Source organism: Nomascus leucogenys, chromosome 12 (assembly GCF_006542625.1).
Source record: "Nomascus leucogenys isolate Asia chromosome 12, Asia_NLE_v1, whole genome shotgun sequence".
Lineage (NCBI taxonomy): Eukaryota > Metazoa > Chordata > Mammalia > Primates > Hylobatidae > Nomascus > Nomascus leucogenys.
The window spans coordinates 28,580,689-28,597,602 of record NC_044392.1 but is presented as its reverse complement, the minus strand read 5'-3'; the positions used below and the strand labels follow the sequence as shown (position 1 = coordinate 28,597,602).

General features: G+C 40.4%; 1 protein-coding gene across 3 annotated transcripts in view; it reads right to left on the bottom strand.

The window, feature by feature from the left end:
• Positions 1 to 1,487: 1,487 nt before the first annotated feature.
• TNFSF4 (TNF superfamily member 4) overlaps positions 1,488 to 16,914 on the bottom strand; it is a 230,892-nt gene continuing 215,465 nt past the window's right edge. For all 3 annotated transcript variants that reach the window (XM_030823964.1, XM_030823965.1, XM_003258892.3), the window contains 2 exons: positions 6,299 to 6,347; positions 1,488 to 4,641 (listed from right to left, as the gene is read on the bottom strand). In XM_030823964.1, the coding sequence (XP_030679824.1) occupies positions 4,292 to 4,641; positions 6,299 to 6,347 (399 nt within the window). In that variant the 3' untranslated portion in view covers positions 1,488 to 4,291. The remainder of the gene's footprint in view (positions 4,642 to 6,298; positions 6,348 to 16,914) is intronic.

Below are 16,914 nucleotides of genomic sequence, written 5' to 3'. Positions count from 1 at the left end.
TAAGGTATTTTTATGAATTGGGTCAAAACGAAAAACGGAAAATGTTTATGCCTTTACCCAACATCATGAACCAGGAGGAGGGACTTGCCAAGGAGGACAGAATGTTCTATTTTGACCATACTAAGTAGAGGAGCCCATTACGTCCATACAGAGCTGCCTAGAAGCAGAGTAGCAGTGGTTGAAAGTGTGGTCTTAGGTGTTAACTACCCTTGATCTTGAATCTAAGCCCCACCATTTAGTAGCTGCATGTGTTTAGACAAGTTCACCTCTCAGAGTCTCAAGTTTTCATATGTAAAACAGGAATTATACCACTTACCTCAAAGAATTGTTGGGACAATAGAAATAACAATTTATATAAATGGCTAATATGATGCCTGGCACAGGGAAAGAACTCAGTAAATGGTATTTTATTACTAATAACACAAGTGATTACAACAAATGAGGCACTGGAGTAGAAGACATCTGGGCTGAAAAATGGTCTTAAGTATTGCTGATGTGGGAGCATTGATTGAAGGCACAAGAATCAATGAGATTGGCAAGGGTATAGAGCAGAGACCACAACTCACATGCCTGAGGGACTTCAGCAGTGAGTTGGTATAAGTGCATTTGCACATTGTGTGGGTGACGAGAACTCTTGGGAAATGGAGAGCATGGAGTCTCCTTAAAGAGGGAAGCTGCCACTCTGTTTGGGAAGGTTGCTGCCATGACAAAATTGGGCCCAGCATCACCAGATCTCCTGTTTCTGTTTTTGGTTTTGTTTTCAAAAAAGATCAGAAATTTCCCAATATTTAAATATCAGCTACTAAATTCAACTTAATAAACAGATGAAACACAGACATAGGCTAGACTGCAGCTTATTGGCTGCTGGATTGCAGTTTCTGCTGTAGAGAAAGAATAGGGCTGACAGTAGAGTCCTGAAGTAAACCAGCATTAAAGTGGTGGGCAGAGAAAGAAGAGGGGTAATGAACACTAAGAAAGGCAGAGAACAGAAAGAGAAAGAGAAGTCCAGAAAAGGGCGAGGTCAAAGGAGCCAGGGGAAAGAAGTGTTTTAAGGAGGACAGCATCATTAGCACCATCAAAAGTAGCACAGGGATCACTGTGGCCAGACTATGCTACACAAACCCTTTCATAGTTGTGACCTTTTATTGAGACAGCAGATGTAATTACTACTAAGGAGAGGGGACATAAGAAATCATCCAGGGTTAGAAATAAGGTTCTGAGGAAAGGAAAAACAGTACATGGTAGAACTCTATTTAAATCAGTCTCTCGAACCATGAAGAGGGACTCTAAGGACTTCCAGTGAGCATCTTTTCAAAAGCAAAGATGAGCTTTGCCACCTCAACCATCCCTCAGATGTGTCTCTGATGGCTAAAACTGGAGGCAAGTAGGAAACCGGAAAGCTTGCCCCGTCCTCCCCTCTTCAGAGGATGAGCTACTCAGAACATGGAGAAGAGAAGGGTAAATGAACAGTCCAACACTCTCACCAGTAGTGAATTCTGAGATCTTTTATTTGTTTCCATGTAAATAGCAATATTACTATTAACTATATTATTAATATCAATATTAATACTCTCTGAGAGCCAGGAAAGCACTAAATACAAAATTATGGCTTAAAATAGGGGACCTGCCCAGTATACTTAAGAACAAATTATGATTTGGATCAGGATTGGAATCCCTTAAGCATTCTCTAAATAGAAAATCTCTAAGTAACAATTGATAACTGCTCTTGAAGGACTCACAAAGATGGCTGAGGGAAGATGTAAGCTTGTCCAGAAAAAAATACATTCAACATAATAAAGGAGAAGGTTACACTCCTTGACTCATAGCAACAAGAACATAGACATTTAATATGTGCATTCGCAGATAACACTGTAAGCATAAGATTCTAAACTGTTAGATATTTAACATTCCTCTCATTTAACAAGAAAGAAAAGCAAGACCCAGAAATGGGAAATGACTTTCCCAAGGTTACATGGCTAGTTAGTGGCTAAGTCAAATTTAAAATTCTGATCTCCTGATTTTTCATTCAATTCTCTTTCCACAAAACTCTGCCATGTATATAGAAGGGTTAATTCTCCCTGTGAAGGACATGACTTACAAGGACTGAGACACACAACACATATTTTTGATGGAAGGAAGGTGGAGTGAGGCTGGTGCATAGCAGAAATATCCCTGTGTGGTTGAAGAGACCAGCATGGGAAGAGCAGGCCAGGTGCACCCAAAGCGAGTGAGCACCTAAGAGAGGGGACCATGACATCAAAGACAAAAACACACACAACAATTATACTTAGGCCTGGCATGTGCACTGCACATCTGTGAGAAATAAAGATAAAAATTCCAAACTTAAAAATGAACCATGCATTTTCTTAAATATTACCTATAGTCATAAACATTTACTTTTTCGGATATCACTCACTGAGTAGCTGCAATTTTTCAGAACATGGACAATAACAAAAAGTCAAATACACACACACACACACACACACACACACATACACACACAAAAATCTTCTGAGTAGTGAAGCCAGATATCATTGAATATCTGTCTCAGAATGATTCTTGTAAATGTAAGTATTTAGCCCAATGCCTGGTCCACAGTAGGCCCTCCCTAAATATTTAGCCATGATTATGATTCTGTGGGTGCCTTGGCAGCCACTCAGAACTTGATTCCTCTTACCTTACCTACAATTTCTTCTATTTAGCATTTTTATTTACCTTCCTTCATAACAGATTAAAATAGAGGGTTGGGAATATAGTTGAAGATGTACTTAAGAGGAAATAGAAAACAGGAAAAAAAAATTCAACTGAGACCATTTAGTGTAAGGGTGAACAGCCCTCCACCTTTCTGGAGATTCTAGAGATAACTGTAGCACAGTACAATTCCTTGATAACACAGAATCATCCAGAAAGATTCTGTAATGGTGTATCCTCTATTTAAAATGTCAGGGAAACATTTGCTACAATTTTAAAATATATATCTCCAAAATTTATGTTTATAAAAGGTTTGGCACAGAGAAGTTACAAATCATCCGGAAAGTTGACATGAAAAATCAGATTATCCACAGCGCCATAAGCATAACACATTATATCAAGTTAAGGGGACATTTCAACTAAACATAAGGGGATCCTATTCCATTGAAGCCCTGGCATTGGCTGATTATAGACCCTTCTAGTTTCAATTATCAATGTGAGACTATATATGGTCTATGGTATTTCTAGACAGAGATCATTATTTTTCATAAGGCACAATAACTTCTTAGTGCTATTTGACATCAAATTGAATTTGATAATAGGATCACCTCATTTCTTGAAACCAGCAATGCATATGTGTGTACAAGACATGGAGCTGAGTGTGTATCTCAGCATAGGCAGGAGGATGAGCATGTGTTGCTTTGCCTGTCTGTGGCAAAGAATGTGTTTTCCTCCCCAGGCTATTAAAATCCATATTGACTTTTACCCTGAGATGTCCAGTTCCCTGCTATCCTGTACAGTAAAGCTAACCCTTCACAATAAGTTATCTCACTCTTCTTGCATACAAGAAAATCCCTTTTAAGTCACTGATTAGATTTTTCAAAGCATCACATCCCCAGACAGTTCTTTGAAGGGAAATTTCTATTAACTATGTTTGGAGGCTGGGAAAGCAAAATGGTAAAGAAAAACAGCACGTGGTATTTCTTAGATGGCTCTCTTCAAGTCCTGATTTTTCACAAGCTGATTCTTCTTTTGAACCCCCACCAAATGAGAAAGTTTAAATTTAGGCAATATGCAAACCGCAATCAATTTAATCTTGGAGAGGCCGCTTTGGCTTCCAGGGGTTGGTTCATACCACCTTTGGCAGATTCATAACCCCACTCCTTCACTTCACTCCTTGCTCCTCTTCATTTTGATAATGCCACACACACGTCAAATTTCCAGCAAATGGTAGTCAGGTACCGTTTTCAATGACATAAGTTTATTATGACAATTGCCTGACCAATAGAAACAACGCATCTTGAAGAAGAGGCATCTATTTTTTCTTTCTCACAAAGGTGCCTAGTAGGCTCAAGGCAATCTTGGGGTGTGAGGGCTAGGCAATTTAGAAAATATAAGGATAAATAAGATTAAGTGGTATATAAAATAAGTTTTAAATATCCCTGAGGGGTGGGGGCAGAAGGGCCAGGATCTGCTTCTTGTCACATCCCACGTGGCTGAGCTGGGAGCCTCCTTCACTTGCAATGAAGAATCCATGTCCTCTCCACCCCCAGCTTGGTGTTCATGCTGGTGCCTGGTTTTAGATGTTGCCATCAGCCCCTCAAAGGACGCAGAATTCACCAGGATTTTGATGGATGAGAATCAGTTCTCCACCATTCACATGGAAGTCATCCAGGGAGGTATTGTCAGTGGTCACATTCAAGTAGACTTTGTCTTTGTAAGTCAGAGAGGCCACCATCAAGGAGTTGACAGATCTGACCTTCTTCAGTTGGAAGAGGGGCTCCTCATCCTTCTGGTAATGAAGGCTAATGTTGACTTCCTGGGAGAAGTAGCCCTTCAGGGAGATGAGATAAAACCCATCACAGTTGATGATGACTGAGTTGTTCTGCACCTTCATGATTTCATCCTCCTTTTGGGAAGTAAGGATGAACCCTTTCTCCTTCTTATATTCTAGGGAGGATAGGGGAAAAATTGTTTAATTAATTCCTAAGCATAGAATTGGGTAACAACCTTCCAATACATCTGGAACCAGATGAAGAGAAAGTGATAGGGAGAGATTTTGAAAAGAGTAAAAGCAGTGAGCCAAGATCGCGCCACTGCACTCCAGCCTGGGTAACAGCGAGACTCTGTCTTAAACAAAAAAAAAGAAAAAGAAAAGAGTAAAAGCAAGAGAGCACTGTGTTTCTACCCGCAGGGTGGAAACTGCTTTACCTGTGGAATGGAAGAAGAGGCAACGCTAACACTAGTGGCCAAGAGAGTCTCAGATGGGGCTGAGATTCAGGAGCTGAGAGATTACAGAAATTGTCACAAAGCACCTATAGCAGGACAGGTGGCTTCAGGGTTTCCCCAATTTTTCAGAACAGGGATGGACTGGCAACTTCAGTGCCTCCTTTCTTGCTCAGTGGATGAACTATGGGCAAAGGGTGGCAGTGGTGCCCCATGCCTTAGCCCTGCACACCACCCATACTCTGAAGCTTGACTCAAAGCAATTGTTTTCAACTCTTGCCTTTCTGTCACCTGACCATGAAATGCAAATTTTACACATGCCCCAGGCATTGGACCTATCCACAGCAGTTACCAGTGGCCTTTGTTAGCAGTCACTTAAGCTTAATAATGCAGCTGTGCACACCTTATCCGTGGATTCAGGGTGGGCTCTCAAAGCTGCAGGTGGAAGAGCTCAAGGGCATATACTTGCTTCTCTTCTCTACCTCCTATTGCTAGTTTTTCCCAGAAGGTACTTTGGGAAGAATCACTGCCACAGGAGAAAGAAAAGGCGGAAGTGGAGTAGGAGGCAGTGATAGACTTGGTTGTTTTGTGCAGGGCCAGCCCAAGTGCAAGCCAAAAAGCCTGAACTTCTTTTATTTTCATATTAGCACTAAAATCATCCTGAATAGCCAAGTAACCACATGTTAGACACACCCTGTTCTGGCCCATGTTCCTTTGTTAGGCAAAAGAATAGGTCCCCACTGCTAGCCACAATTCAGTAATTCTTGCTTTGTACCAGTCCAGAGGGACATACTTTGAACTGAAAATGAGGACCACTTATGGAGGGCAAGAAATACTTCCCTTCCCTCAGGCTCAGGAGAACTTAACTAAAAAATGAATATTCATGTGGAAACCACTAGGGGTTGTGCTAGCAGTAATCACGGACCCAAACAACCAAACAATCCTCTCTCTGGAGTCGAAGATTTTATTCTATCAAGGGCTTCCTCCAACTTTCATTAAGGTAAACTCTTGCCCCGGAATACAATTAGCAGGCAATAATGTGTCTTACAGTCAGACAGACTTGTAAGAAGTAAAGCCTTAGTTTCCCTAACTAAGAAATGGAAATAATTTCTACCCAGAAGGTTCCTTGGAGGATTAAATGAGGAACATAAAGTGATTAGTACAGAGACAAGCACATATTTGATGAATAATTAATCCCCTTTTCTCTTTATACACCTGTATCCCTAATGAAAACAATATGCAGGCTACACCAATTCTGGGATTTAACTGGAATTTAATTCCTTCCCTTAGGAAAAGGAGAGATCTTGTGTTCCAGAGGAAATTAAGAGACTGAAGAGAAGATTCTTTCAAAAATATGAATCAAACTTTTGACAGTACTTACCGGTAAATTGTACTTTGATACTTTGAATTTGAGGATACCGATGTGATACCTGAGGGAGGAAGAAAGATATATTTTTAGGAAAAAAACATGAACAAATGAAATTCGCAAGTCATATTTAATGGAACAGCGAAGCAGAAATGCAGTAGCCTATAGAGAAAAAAAAAAACAACAGAAGACTTGACTTTTTGTTGTTGTTGTTGTTGTTTTGAGTCAGGGTCTCACTCTGACACCCAGGCTGGAGTGCAGTGACACAATCACGGCTCCCTGCAGCCTCGACCTCCCTGGTCTCAGTGATCCTCCCACCTCAGCCTCCTGAGTAGCTGGGACTACAGACATGCACCACCTCACCTGATTAATTTTTGCTTTTTGGGGTTTTTGAGGTGTAGAGATGGGGTTTTGCCATATTGCCCAGGCTGGTCTCAAACTCTTGACCTCAAGCAATCCTCTCACCCAGCTTCCCAACGTGCTGGGATTACAGGCATGAGCCGCCATGCCCGGCCCTGACTTTTTCTATGAAAATTGGACCTTGCCCCCTTGCTTTTCCATAACATCTCTTAAGACAAATTAGGACTATTGTGCTCCTTCATGCAAGCGTCTGAGATCTGTCTGCATTTCTGCCAAACTCTTCTTTGGTATACTGTTTTGTCTCACTGCACCCCAATTTCCCATTTTGGATAATGTAGCACTATAGTCATATTGTTAAGAAACCCATTCAGTCGTAGAGATTCCCTCATGGAGAATGCTGTGTTCAGTCAATCCATCATGGCCACAGACTCCCAGAATGCACTGGGAGGGAGTTCTGGAAGCTTCCTGCCTGTTTGGTCTTTCACTTTAACACAGGAGTAAAAGCATCCTATTTTCAGAGGACAAAGGCAATAAAAACTGTCCCAATCCTACAGAGCTCAATATATTCAGTGTAGCTTTTTTAAACATTGGATCTCTCTCTTCAACAGCTTAAAAAACCTAACTTAAATCAGTACTCAATTGCTAAAAGAGAAGTAAAACAGTGAAGAGAGGAAACCTGATAGATAAAACATTTATAGTACTTTTGTGGTTAAAAGAACAAAGAAGCTCAATATGGAGCCAACTCCAAGATCTCTTAAGTAAAAAAAAGTTGGGGGAGGGGGGAGAATTATACATAAAGTATATTGCCATTTGTGTTAAATAATAATAATAACACCTGTATGGGCATTGAAAGAATATACAATATATTAATGTATCTGAAAGAATACACAAGACACTAGTTGTAAATGTTGTCCCTGGAGAAAAAAATTGGAAGCCTGAGGTCAGGAGTAGGATTGACCTCTGCTTTTCATGGTCTAAGTTTTTAAAAAGTTTTGTGCCATATGTTTGTCTTACCTACTAAAAAAGAAAATAGAAAAAAGTGTCTGCTGGGCATGGTGGCTCATGCCTTTAATCCCAGCACTTTGGGAGGCTGAGGTGGGTAGATCAGCTGAGGTCAGGAGTTTGAGACCAGCCTGGCCAACATGGTGAAACCCCCATCTCTACTAAAAAAAAAAAAAAAATTATCCGGGCATGGTGGCACGCGCCTGCAATCCCAGCTACTTGGGAGGCTGAGGCAGGAGAATCACTGAAACCTGGGAGGCAGAAGTTGCAGTGAGCCAAGATCGCCCCACTGCACTCCAGCCTGAGGGACATAGGGAGACTCCATCTCAAAAAAAAAAAAAAAAAAAGCCTATTATGCCTGCCAAGAACAACGGCTCTTCCCACAAGCTTATTTTGGCATGACGTCCTAATCAAAAATTTGGAGATGGATTTGTTTTTATGCCCTGGGTAGTGGAATTCCTGTTTCCCACTCTCCTGGCACACTGGTAGCTTCAGTCAAGCATATTCCACTGGCACCTGCCCACACAGATGAGGAATTCCCTACTTCTATTATAAGTATAATCACAAGCCTTACCAAGCTAAAACCAACAGGCAGCATAGGAAGAATGGAGAGCCATTCTGAGCCCTGCCAGGGACTGGGCTGCAGGAACAATATGAGTTCAACGTGCTGAGCACATGGAGAGACTTGGGTAGAAGCAGGAGTCTTCAGCTCTCCGCCTTCTGTGTACTGTTTGTGGCAGGATGGCTAATTAGTGTCCTTCGTGCTTAAGGGCAATGCTCTGGAAGAAAACCTGTCAGAAGGCAAATGACCCTATGACCATAGTTCCCTGGGTAAATAACTGTTGCCACTGCTCCCTGGGCTAGTTAGTGCCAGCATGAATTGCCACGTGCTAAAGTCAGAAAGAAGCCGTCTGTGGAGTGGCACAAACAGCACAGGCCTCAGTGTGCAGCGACAGAGTGCTAATGCCAGGCAGGTAGGCACTGTGCCAACTTAAGCAAGTCTCATAATCTCCTTAGATGGCAGTTTCTCATCTTTAAAAGTCACTAAAAGATCAGGGGCATTCCTTTCAGCACTAGCTTTCCATGATTTAGATTTTAAAAGTTGTGACTTTAAGTCTAATTTAATAAAAGAGAAAAAAACATAAAGCTTCCTCATTCCCAAATTTACTTTCACTCCCTGATCTAAAAGCCCTTGTGATTTGATTATTTTGACTGACTTTGCAAAGATCTCCAAAAATATCCTGCAACTTAAGGAATGTTCCAACTTTTTGAAGTACCCTGATGAAGTAAGAGTGGTAGTGACCAATCAGACATTCTCTGGGACCATGATGCTGACAGGCAGTGAGTGAGTAAAGCACATGTGACTTCCTCTGTGTTGGAGTCTAGACTTCCAGTAGATCAACCTGGAGGAAGCTGATCTACTGGAACTCCAGACTCAGGCATCCTGTTCCTTCTCCTGAAGGTCACATAGGGGTAGAAGTTTGCATATCCTCAGAAGTCTCTTACTTCTGTTACAAGTTTAGGCAATGTTGTGAAGTAGAAAAAGGTGGTCCTTCCTCTTGTTCATTGGCCTTCCAACCATCTTCCCCCTCATCCTCCATACCTGATGACCTCATGCTGACTACCCCAGTGCCCAGAGACACCCCCACAGTGCCCAAGTCAAAGCGCTGAAAAGCCTGGCTCCAACCTCATTGTCAAGCTTTATTGCCCCATATTTCCTTTCCGTGTCTAATGATCTAGGCAACTACTTTTTCTGATCTCCTTGAACTTGGGTAGGCAGCCTGGTAGGATGGCACAAAGAGCATAGACTTTGGAGTCAAATTTAGTTCAAACTGTGACTTCTCTGGTTCTTTGAATTTGGAAAACTTATAGCATTTCTTAGCTTTAGCCTTTATACATGTGAAAATAAGACATAATACTGTGAGTGGAACTTTCCAGAAGATGAGCACCAAGTTTAGATAGGATAACTTAAAGCATCCAGCAGTTTGCCAGCACATGGTACATGGTAAGCATTTAAAAAATGTAGGCCAGATGCAGTGTCATACGCTTGTAATCCCAGCATTTGGGAGGCTGAGGCAGGCAGACCACATGAGATCAGGAGTTTGAGACCAGCCTGGCCAACATGGCAAAAGCCCGTCTCTACAAAAAATAAAAAAAATTAGCAAGGCATGGTGGCATGCACCTGTAATCTTAGCCACTGGGGAGGCTGAAGCACAAGAATCGCTTGAACCCAGGAGACGGAGGTTGTAGTGAGCCAAGATCACACCACTGCCTCCAGCATGTCCCTCCATCTGTTTCTGCCCATTAAAATCTTACCATCTTCAAGGCCTAAATCAAATCCTTGAGTTTCAGTTTCTGTATTCCCATGCAAGTATTTAAAGTCACTCATTCACAAAGATGTTTATAGCAGCTTTGTTCATAATTGTCAAAACTTGGAAGCAGCCAAAATGTCCTTCAGTAGGTGAATGGATAAATAAACTGATACAACCATACAATGGAACATTATGCCGCACTAAAAAGAAATGAACTATCAAGCTATGAAAAGACATGGAGGAATCTTAGATGCATATTATTAAACAAGAGAAGCCAATCTGAAAACGGTATATACTGAATGACCTAACTATATCACATTCTGGAAAAAGTAAAACTATGGAGATTAAAAAGATCAGAGGGTGCCAGGGGTTAGGAATGGGGGAGGAATAAACAGGTAGAGCACAGGGTATTTTTAGGTTACTGAAAGCATCCTGTATGATTCTGTAATGGTGAATACATGTCATTATATACACTTGTCAAAACTCACAGAATGTACAGTTAACCCCAATATTTAAAAAAACACCCTATTGACTGATTATACTGCCAGTGAATACAAGTCTTATCTCCTCTACTCAAGACTACTTAGCTGTGTCACCTTGGGAAAATTGCATTTATCTTGCTGATTTTGTTTCTTAATCTGTAAAATGGAGAGAGTAAAAATCTGTATATCAGAGAGTTGTGAAGTTTGAATGAAATAATATATATCAGTGATCAGGACCTGGCATGGAACGTTGCAAGAAGTTAATAAACATCAGCAATTATTCTTGGATGCACATGGAAAACAATATCCATGTCATGTTCATAATTTATTCTACATAATACTATATAAACTTTATATATGACAACAGAATGAAGGAATGGATTAAAGAAAACACAAAGACTAACAAAGTTATCATATCAGTGCCCTGACTCCCTGTACCTCAGAGAAACAATACAAAAGAATTTGGGTTTCATGAGAAAGGTTGACAGAAAACAATCAGAAGACATTTGATCTACCCCCACACATAGACTTAGTGTTTTGTATATCAAGAAAAGCAAAATCCCCAGATCTTCTCCACATACTCAAAGAAAATAGAAAATATCAAAGGGCCAGGGGGTGTCCATCTAAGCACAGTCTATAGAATAAAGCTTCTTCAATCTGGAAGGTCTGAAGAGTCCACACCATACTCAAGGATGAAATGCAAATGCTCATAAGTATCCATGCCAGAATTGAAGTATAGCCATGAATTTTGAATGTAATGGTCTTAGAAGCATGAAAAAAATGCAAAAGAAGTCATATTCTAGTTGAACATTATATTTTGCATATGAAGAAATTAAGGCTCACAGAAATGATTTGATGCATGCCCTTCAATTTCAGTATAATTTTTATTATACCACACAAGTACTATTTTTCTCCCACGTGAATTTGAAGTAAGAAAAAAATTCTATGAAGATTTTAATATTCCATTCCTTGTATTCTCTAATAGCAAGCTTAGAGAAAAGAAGAAGTTGCCATACAGATGATTGGCAATGACCTCATCATGAGAAAGAAAAGGGAGAGCCCACACTCCAGGCTTCCCTCTTGGGTTTCAGGGCTCCCATAAGTGAAGCAAAAAAAAAAAAAAAAAAAGGAACAGTCAGTTACCCACTTGGCAAATATGGGCTCTTTGACTAAATGACTGAATAATGTAATGTACAAGTGTCATGTCTGGCAGCAGCTGATAATGCAATAGGAAGGTTACCAGCCCAGTGGTTCTTAAACTCTAAATGTGCATTAGAATCACCACCAAAATATGTTGTTGTTGTTGTTGTTGTTGTTTTAAGTGCAGATGGTCAGATTACTCACAAAGACTCTAATCAAAAGGTCTGTGTAGATCCAGGAATCTTCATTTTTACAAGCAACCAAGGTTCAGATTTAAAAATCACTGCTGTTAACTATGAACTTCCAAAAGTCTAAATCTAGAGAATTTATCTTCAACCACACCCTGTGCAAAAAGCATGCCTGTCCAAAAGCTGGTGCTCAAGAAATTTTTTCTCTGCTGTAAGTGTTATTCAGTAGTTGAATGAATAATATGGTTGTCATATTATTTGGTAGTTTGGTTAAAAATAGCATCAGCAATTATTGAGTACTTGCTATGCAGCAGTTATTACACTCAACTCTTGGAGCACAAGGGGATAGAACAACAATCCTTACTTTTGATGAACTTCTATGCCAGTTGGGAAAATAGTCCCTGTACATAAAACCTTTAGTAAATACCTACAGGCAATATAAGTCATAAGGTTTCAAAGAACAGAAAAATCACTGTAGGCTTTGACAGCACAAGGAGGAAAGACCTGGACTTAGGCCTTGAAAGACAGAGAAGACCTGGATGAGCAAAAGACATTCTATAATTATTAATAGTTGGAAGAAAGGTCTAGAAATGAGGCCATCCTTTGTGCATTCAAGAAAAAGGGCCTGGTGCGGTGGCTCAAACCCGTCATCCCAGCACTTTGGGAGGTCAAAGCAGGCCGATTGCTTGCACTCAGGAGTCCAAGACCAGCCTGGACAACATGATGAAACCCTATTTATACAAAAAAAATAAAACAATAAAAAAATACCTGGACATGGTGGTACGCCCCTGTGGTCCCAACTGCTTGGGAAGCTAAGGTGGGAGGAGCACTTGAGCCCAGGAGATTGAGGCTGCAGGGAGCCACAGTCATGCCACTGCATGACAGAGAGAACTTGTCTCAAAAAAAAAAAAAAAGGCAAAGAATAAATAAAACCTTATTGAGCACTCACAATATGCTATGCACTGTTTCAAATGTATTATCCCATTTGCTGCTCAAAATAATATTATGATGTAGAAAGAATAATTACCCATGTTTTACAGATAGTAAAATAAAAATTAGTGCTGTCAAGAACTTGGTCAGTAATAAATATGTGTTCATTTGAGTTCAGTTGAATCCCAAGTTAATGATAACATCCCTTCTCTTTATCCTACACTATTGTAAGAGTAAAGAACGCCAAAAAAAAGCATTTATCTGAGGGTCCGAAATTAATTTGAATTATTTTCATCATCAATACTGAGTAAGATTAAATATTAATTTTTGAATAGTAGTCAAAATACACAGATACACATCAAAATATCCAGAAATCCTTCTCTAGAAAGAGCTCCTCAACCAATGTTGCAGGGTTGCCTATGTAGTTCAGGTTGCCAGAATTATTAGCTCGGCTCTGATTAGGTAAAACTGTCCTGGCAAGGAACTGCAGGCCCATGGACAAGTACAAAGTAGGCTCCTCATGCAGGTGTAGCAAAGAAGAGTCAGAATTAGGTTCTTTCTTGGCCTCCTTCAGCGCTTTTAGCACTGGGCTGTCCAAGAACAAAGGTGGAAAGTGTCTGATATCTGGCATTTATTCAGCAGCCTGTGCTGTGTTCCCAAGAAAGTGACACTTGTTTCAAGAGCTCATCTTTGGAGAGTGTGTACATCTAATTCTGACTCACTAGGATGTGGCATGGGGCTGTCGACCTTAAACTCATTTGACATTTGTCCTGGTGAAGGGCATCTGTGGCAGGAGCAAATGATACTCACCAAGCATGAAACCAGGAAGTGGGCTCTGCACTCACTATATGGGCCTTGCCATTCCTCGCTTGGTACAAGGCCACAATGTCAAGGTCTTGGTGGAGGGCGGCAGTGGGACGTGGGCTAGTAGAGGGTGGTAGTAGTGGGCTAGTAGAGGGAAACAGATCTGGGGTGGGGACTCCCCAGTTCACCAAACCACTGCCACTGGATGTGAACCTCTCCTCCCCGCACCTTGGGCTTCATGCCAACCAGTGGAGATCTGAGAGATCATGAAAGTATGACCTCACAAGCTCTCAGGGTGTGTCTCAAGGGGCCTCAGAAGAGAAAGGGAGAATTTTTCACTCTTAGCCACCACAGTAGACTGAGAGGATAGATCCTTATCTGACAGACATGGTCTATTCTCAGTGGAAGCAGCCCCCTTACAAAAAGATCAGCCCCGACTTCTGATCAGGGAAGTTCAGAATTCCACCTAGAGAGAGGAGTAGGAAAAGTAGGAAAAAATGATTCGTTGGTGAAGGAGTTTCCCATATTCAGAAAGACTTATCCCAAAAGTTACATTTCTTAGAGACAAAGATGCGTGGCTTTGAAAACATTGTTGGATAACGAGTTTATTAGGACTTAATGAACACAAAGAAAAGCCATTTTAACTGGCATCCAAAGCTGCCTCTTTCTCCGTGCCCAACCCTTACCATCTCTGCCAGCATATTTTCCCAGTCATCTCTCTCTTAACCTCCCCTTCCTCCCCACTATATATCCTGTGTGATATCCTCATAGCCACCTCTCTCTCTAACCACTTCCACTCTTCTCATCGAGTCTACTAAGTAATGGCTATGAGTTTTCCCGCAGAGAAGCCTCCCTCCTCTCTGTTTCAGAGAGAGCATGAACTGTGGTTTTATTGTCCCTAATACAATTAGCAACTGACAGATTCCCAAGAGAAATGTCCTATATTTAGGTAAACAATCAAATCAACAACCTACCATGTCTCTAACCGTACCTCCTACCATGTCTCAAACATAATGGCACTTAGTAAATAAATGTTGAACTCAGGACATCCCTGGACCTTCATCAGCTACAAGATCATGTAATATTTAACATTGGCTTTAGTCAACACTATATATTGCTCAAGGTTTTAGAAATTGGCCTATAGTCAGAATGGCCATTATTAAAAAGTCAAGAAGCAACAGATGCTGGTGAGGTTGGAGAGAAAAAGGAACAGTTTTACACTGTTGGTGGGAATGTAAATTAGTTCAACCATTGTAGAGGACAGTGGAAGACAGTGTGGCAATTCCCCAAAGATCTAAAAGCAGAAACACCATTTGACCCAGCAATCCCATTACTGGGTATATACCCAAAGGAATATAAATCATTCTATTATAAAGATACATGCACGCATATGTTCATTGCAGCACTATTCACAATAACAAAGACATGGAGTCAACCCAAATGCCCATCAATGATAGACTGGAGAAAGAAAATGTGGTACATATACACCATGGAATGGAATACTGTGCAGCCATCAAAAGGAACAAGATCATGTCCTTGGCAGGGACATGGATGGATCTAGAAGCCATTATCCTCAGCAAACTAACACAGGAACAGAAAAGCACCACATGTTCTCACTTATAAGTGGGAGCTGAACAGTGAGAACACATGGACATGTGGGAGAACACCACACACTGGTGCCTGTTGCAGGGGCAAGGGGAGGGAGAGCATCAGGAAAAATAGCTAATGGATACTGGGCTTAATACCTAGGTGATGGGTTGATCTGTGCAGCAAGCCACCATGGCACACATTTACCTATGTAACAAACCTGCACATCCTGCACATGTACCCGGGAACTTAAAATAAAAGTTAAAATTAAAAAAAAAAAGAAAATAATTGACCATAAATGTGCAGGTTTCGTTTTGGATTCTAAATTCCAAACGTTGATCTGTCTATTCTTATGCCAGTACCAAATCAAATTATATGAGAACTCTTCAGTCACGGTGCATATTACCAGTTGTATATTGTCATAATAAAAGTTCAATGTAGAGAAGAAAAAAAAGAAATTGGCCCATTCATCCTTGAATACAAAGACAGTAGCAGAATTACTGCAGTCAGTCTCTTTATTTGAAATCACTCATTCCCTTATCTAATTTGCTATATAACAAGAAGGGAATATTGTCTTGAGAAGGCAACCTGGTAGACTGAACAAGACATTGCACTGGGACCGGGCACACCTGAGTTCTTCTCTTGGACCAGAAAATGTTCTTTCCCTTCCTCAGCTTCTAATATTCTCATTTTAATGTCTAAACCCAATTTAGATTATTGGAATACAGTGTCTAATGAAAAATTTCCATTTCAAAGATTAGGCAAATCACAATATTCAAAAGCGAGATAGATTTCAAAGGATTGTGTGATAAGAAGACCTTCTGAACAGAAGATCACTTTCAACACAGTAGACCCCTCTGCTGTAACAATATGTGTAAAACTGCACACAATCTTTCTCCAAGGTCTTAGTGAAGAAATGAGGTCAGAAGTAGGAAAAAGCTCTGCAAAGATGAGGGACTATTAATGCAAGTAGTACATTGAATAACACCATTCAACCTCCCTGCTACCCGTCCATTCTAAACAACGGTTTCAGTTTAGGTTTTATTGCACCATATACAGGGCCAGATTAATATGCATGGGGGTCTTAGAAGCTAAAAATTGTCATCACCCAACACACAAGTAATTCAAAATACGTTTTACATTACTAAACTGTAAAATACATGTTTTATGACTTATTTTATAACTCATTAAGATGCTTTCCTTTGATGCATGTTTTGATGTTCTTTATAATTTTTGTAATATTGTCATTCCATCTTGATCTTTGACACTGTTTCACTAGCTTTCTAGGATGAAGGTCTGGCTGCCGCTGGGGAGCCCAGCCCTGAGGCTACATCACTTAAACTCACTGGAGCCCTCACTTCCCCACCTGTACAATATAGTACTTTGGGAATGAAGGCTCTCTAACCACAAGCTCTTATTAAATTAGTATAAGAAGAATTAAAGTTCAGATTTGTTTGTCCATCTTTCTGTCAAGGAGCATGTGTTCTTAAATAGCATTTGCATGTTATCAAGCTAGGCAAACTTATAAAAATTAAGGTGCATTTCAGAATGAAAGGTCTACTGAAAAAAAATTTTAGTTATGCCAGTAATATTCCCCAATGTTTCTAGATTAGTGAACCAGATGATATGCCTCTTATAAGTCTAATTTCCTGCCTTATTTGGTAGCCAAGTCATTGGAGAATTGGATGAAATATATCAAAATAAGAAGAAATGGAAATAGCCTAAGCCATGTGCTCTAAGTATGTAATTTTAGATCTCTGAACCACATGCAAACAGACACTGAACCTAATCACACTTCATAACCTCATAAATTCTCCCCTTCATTC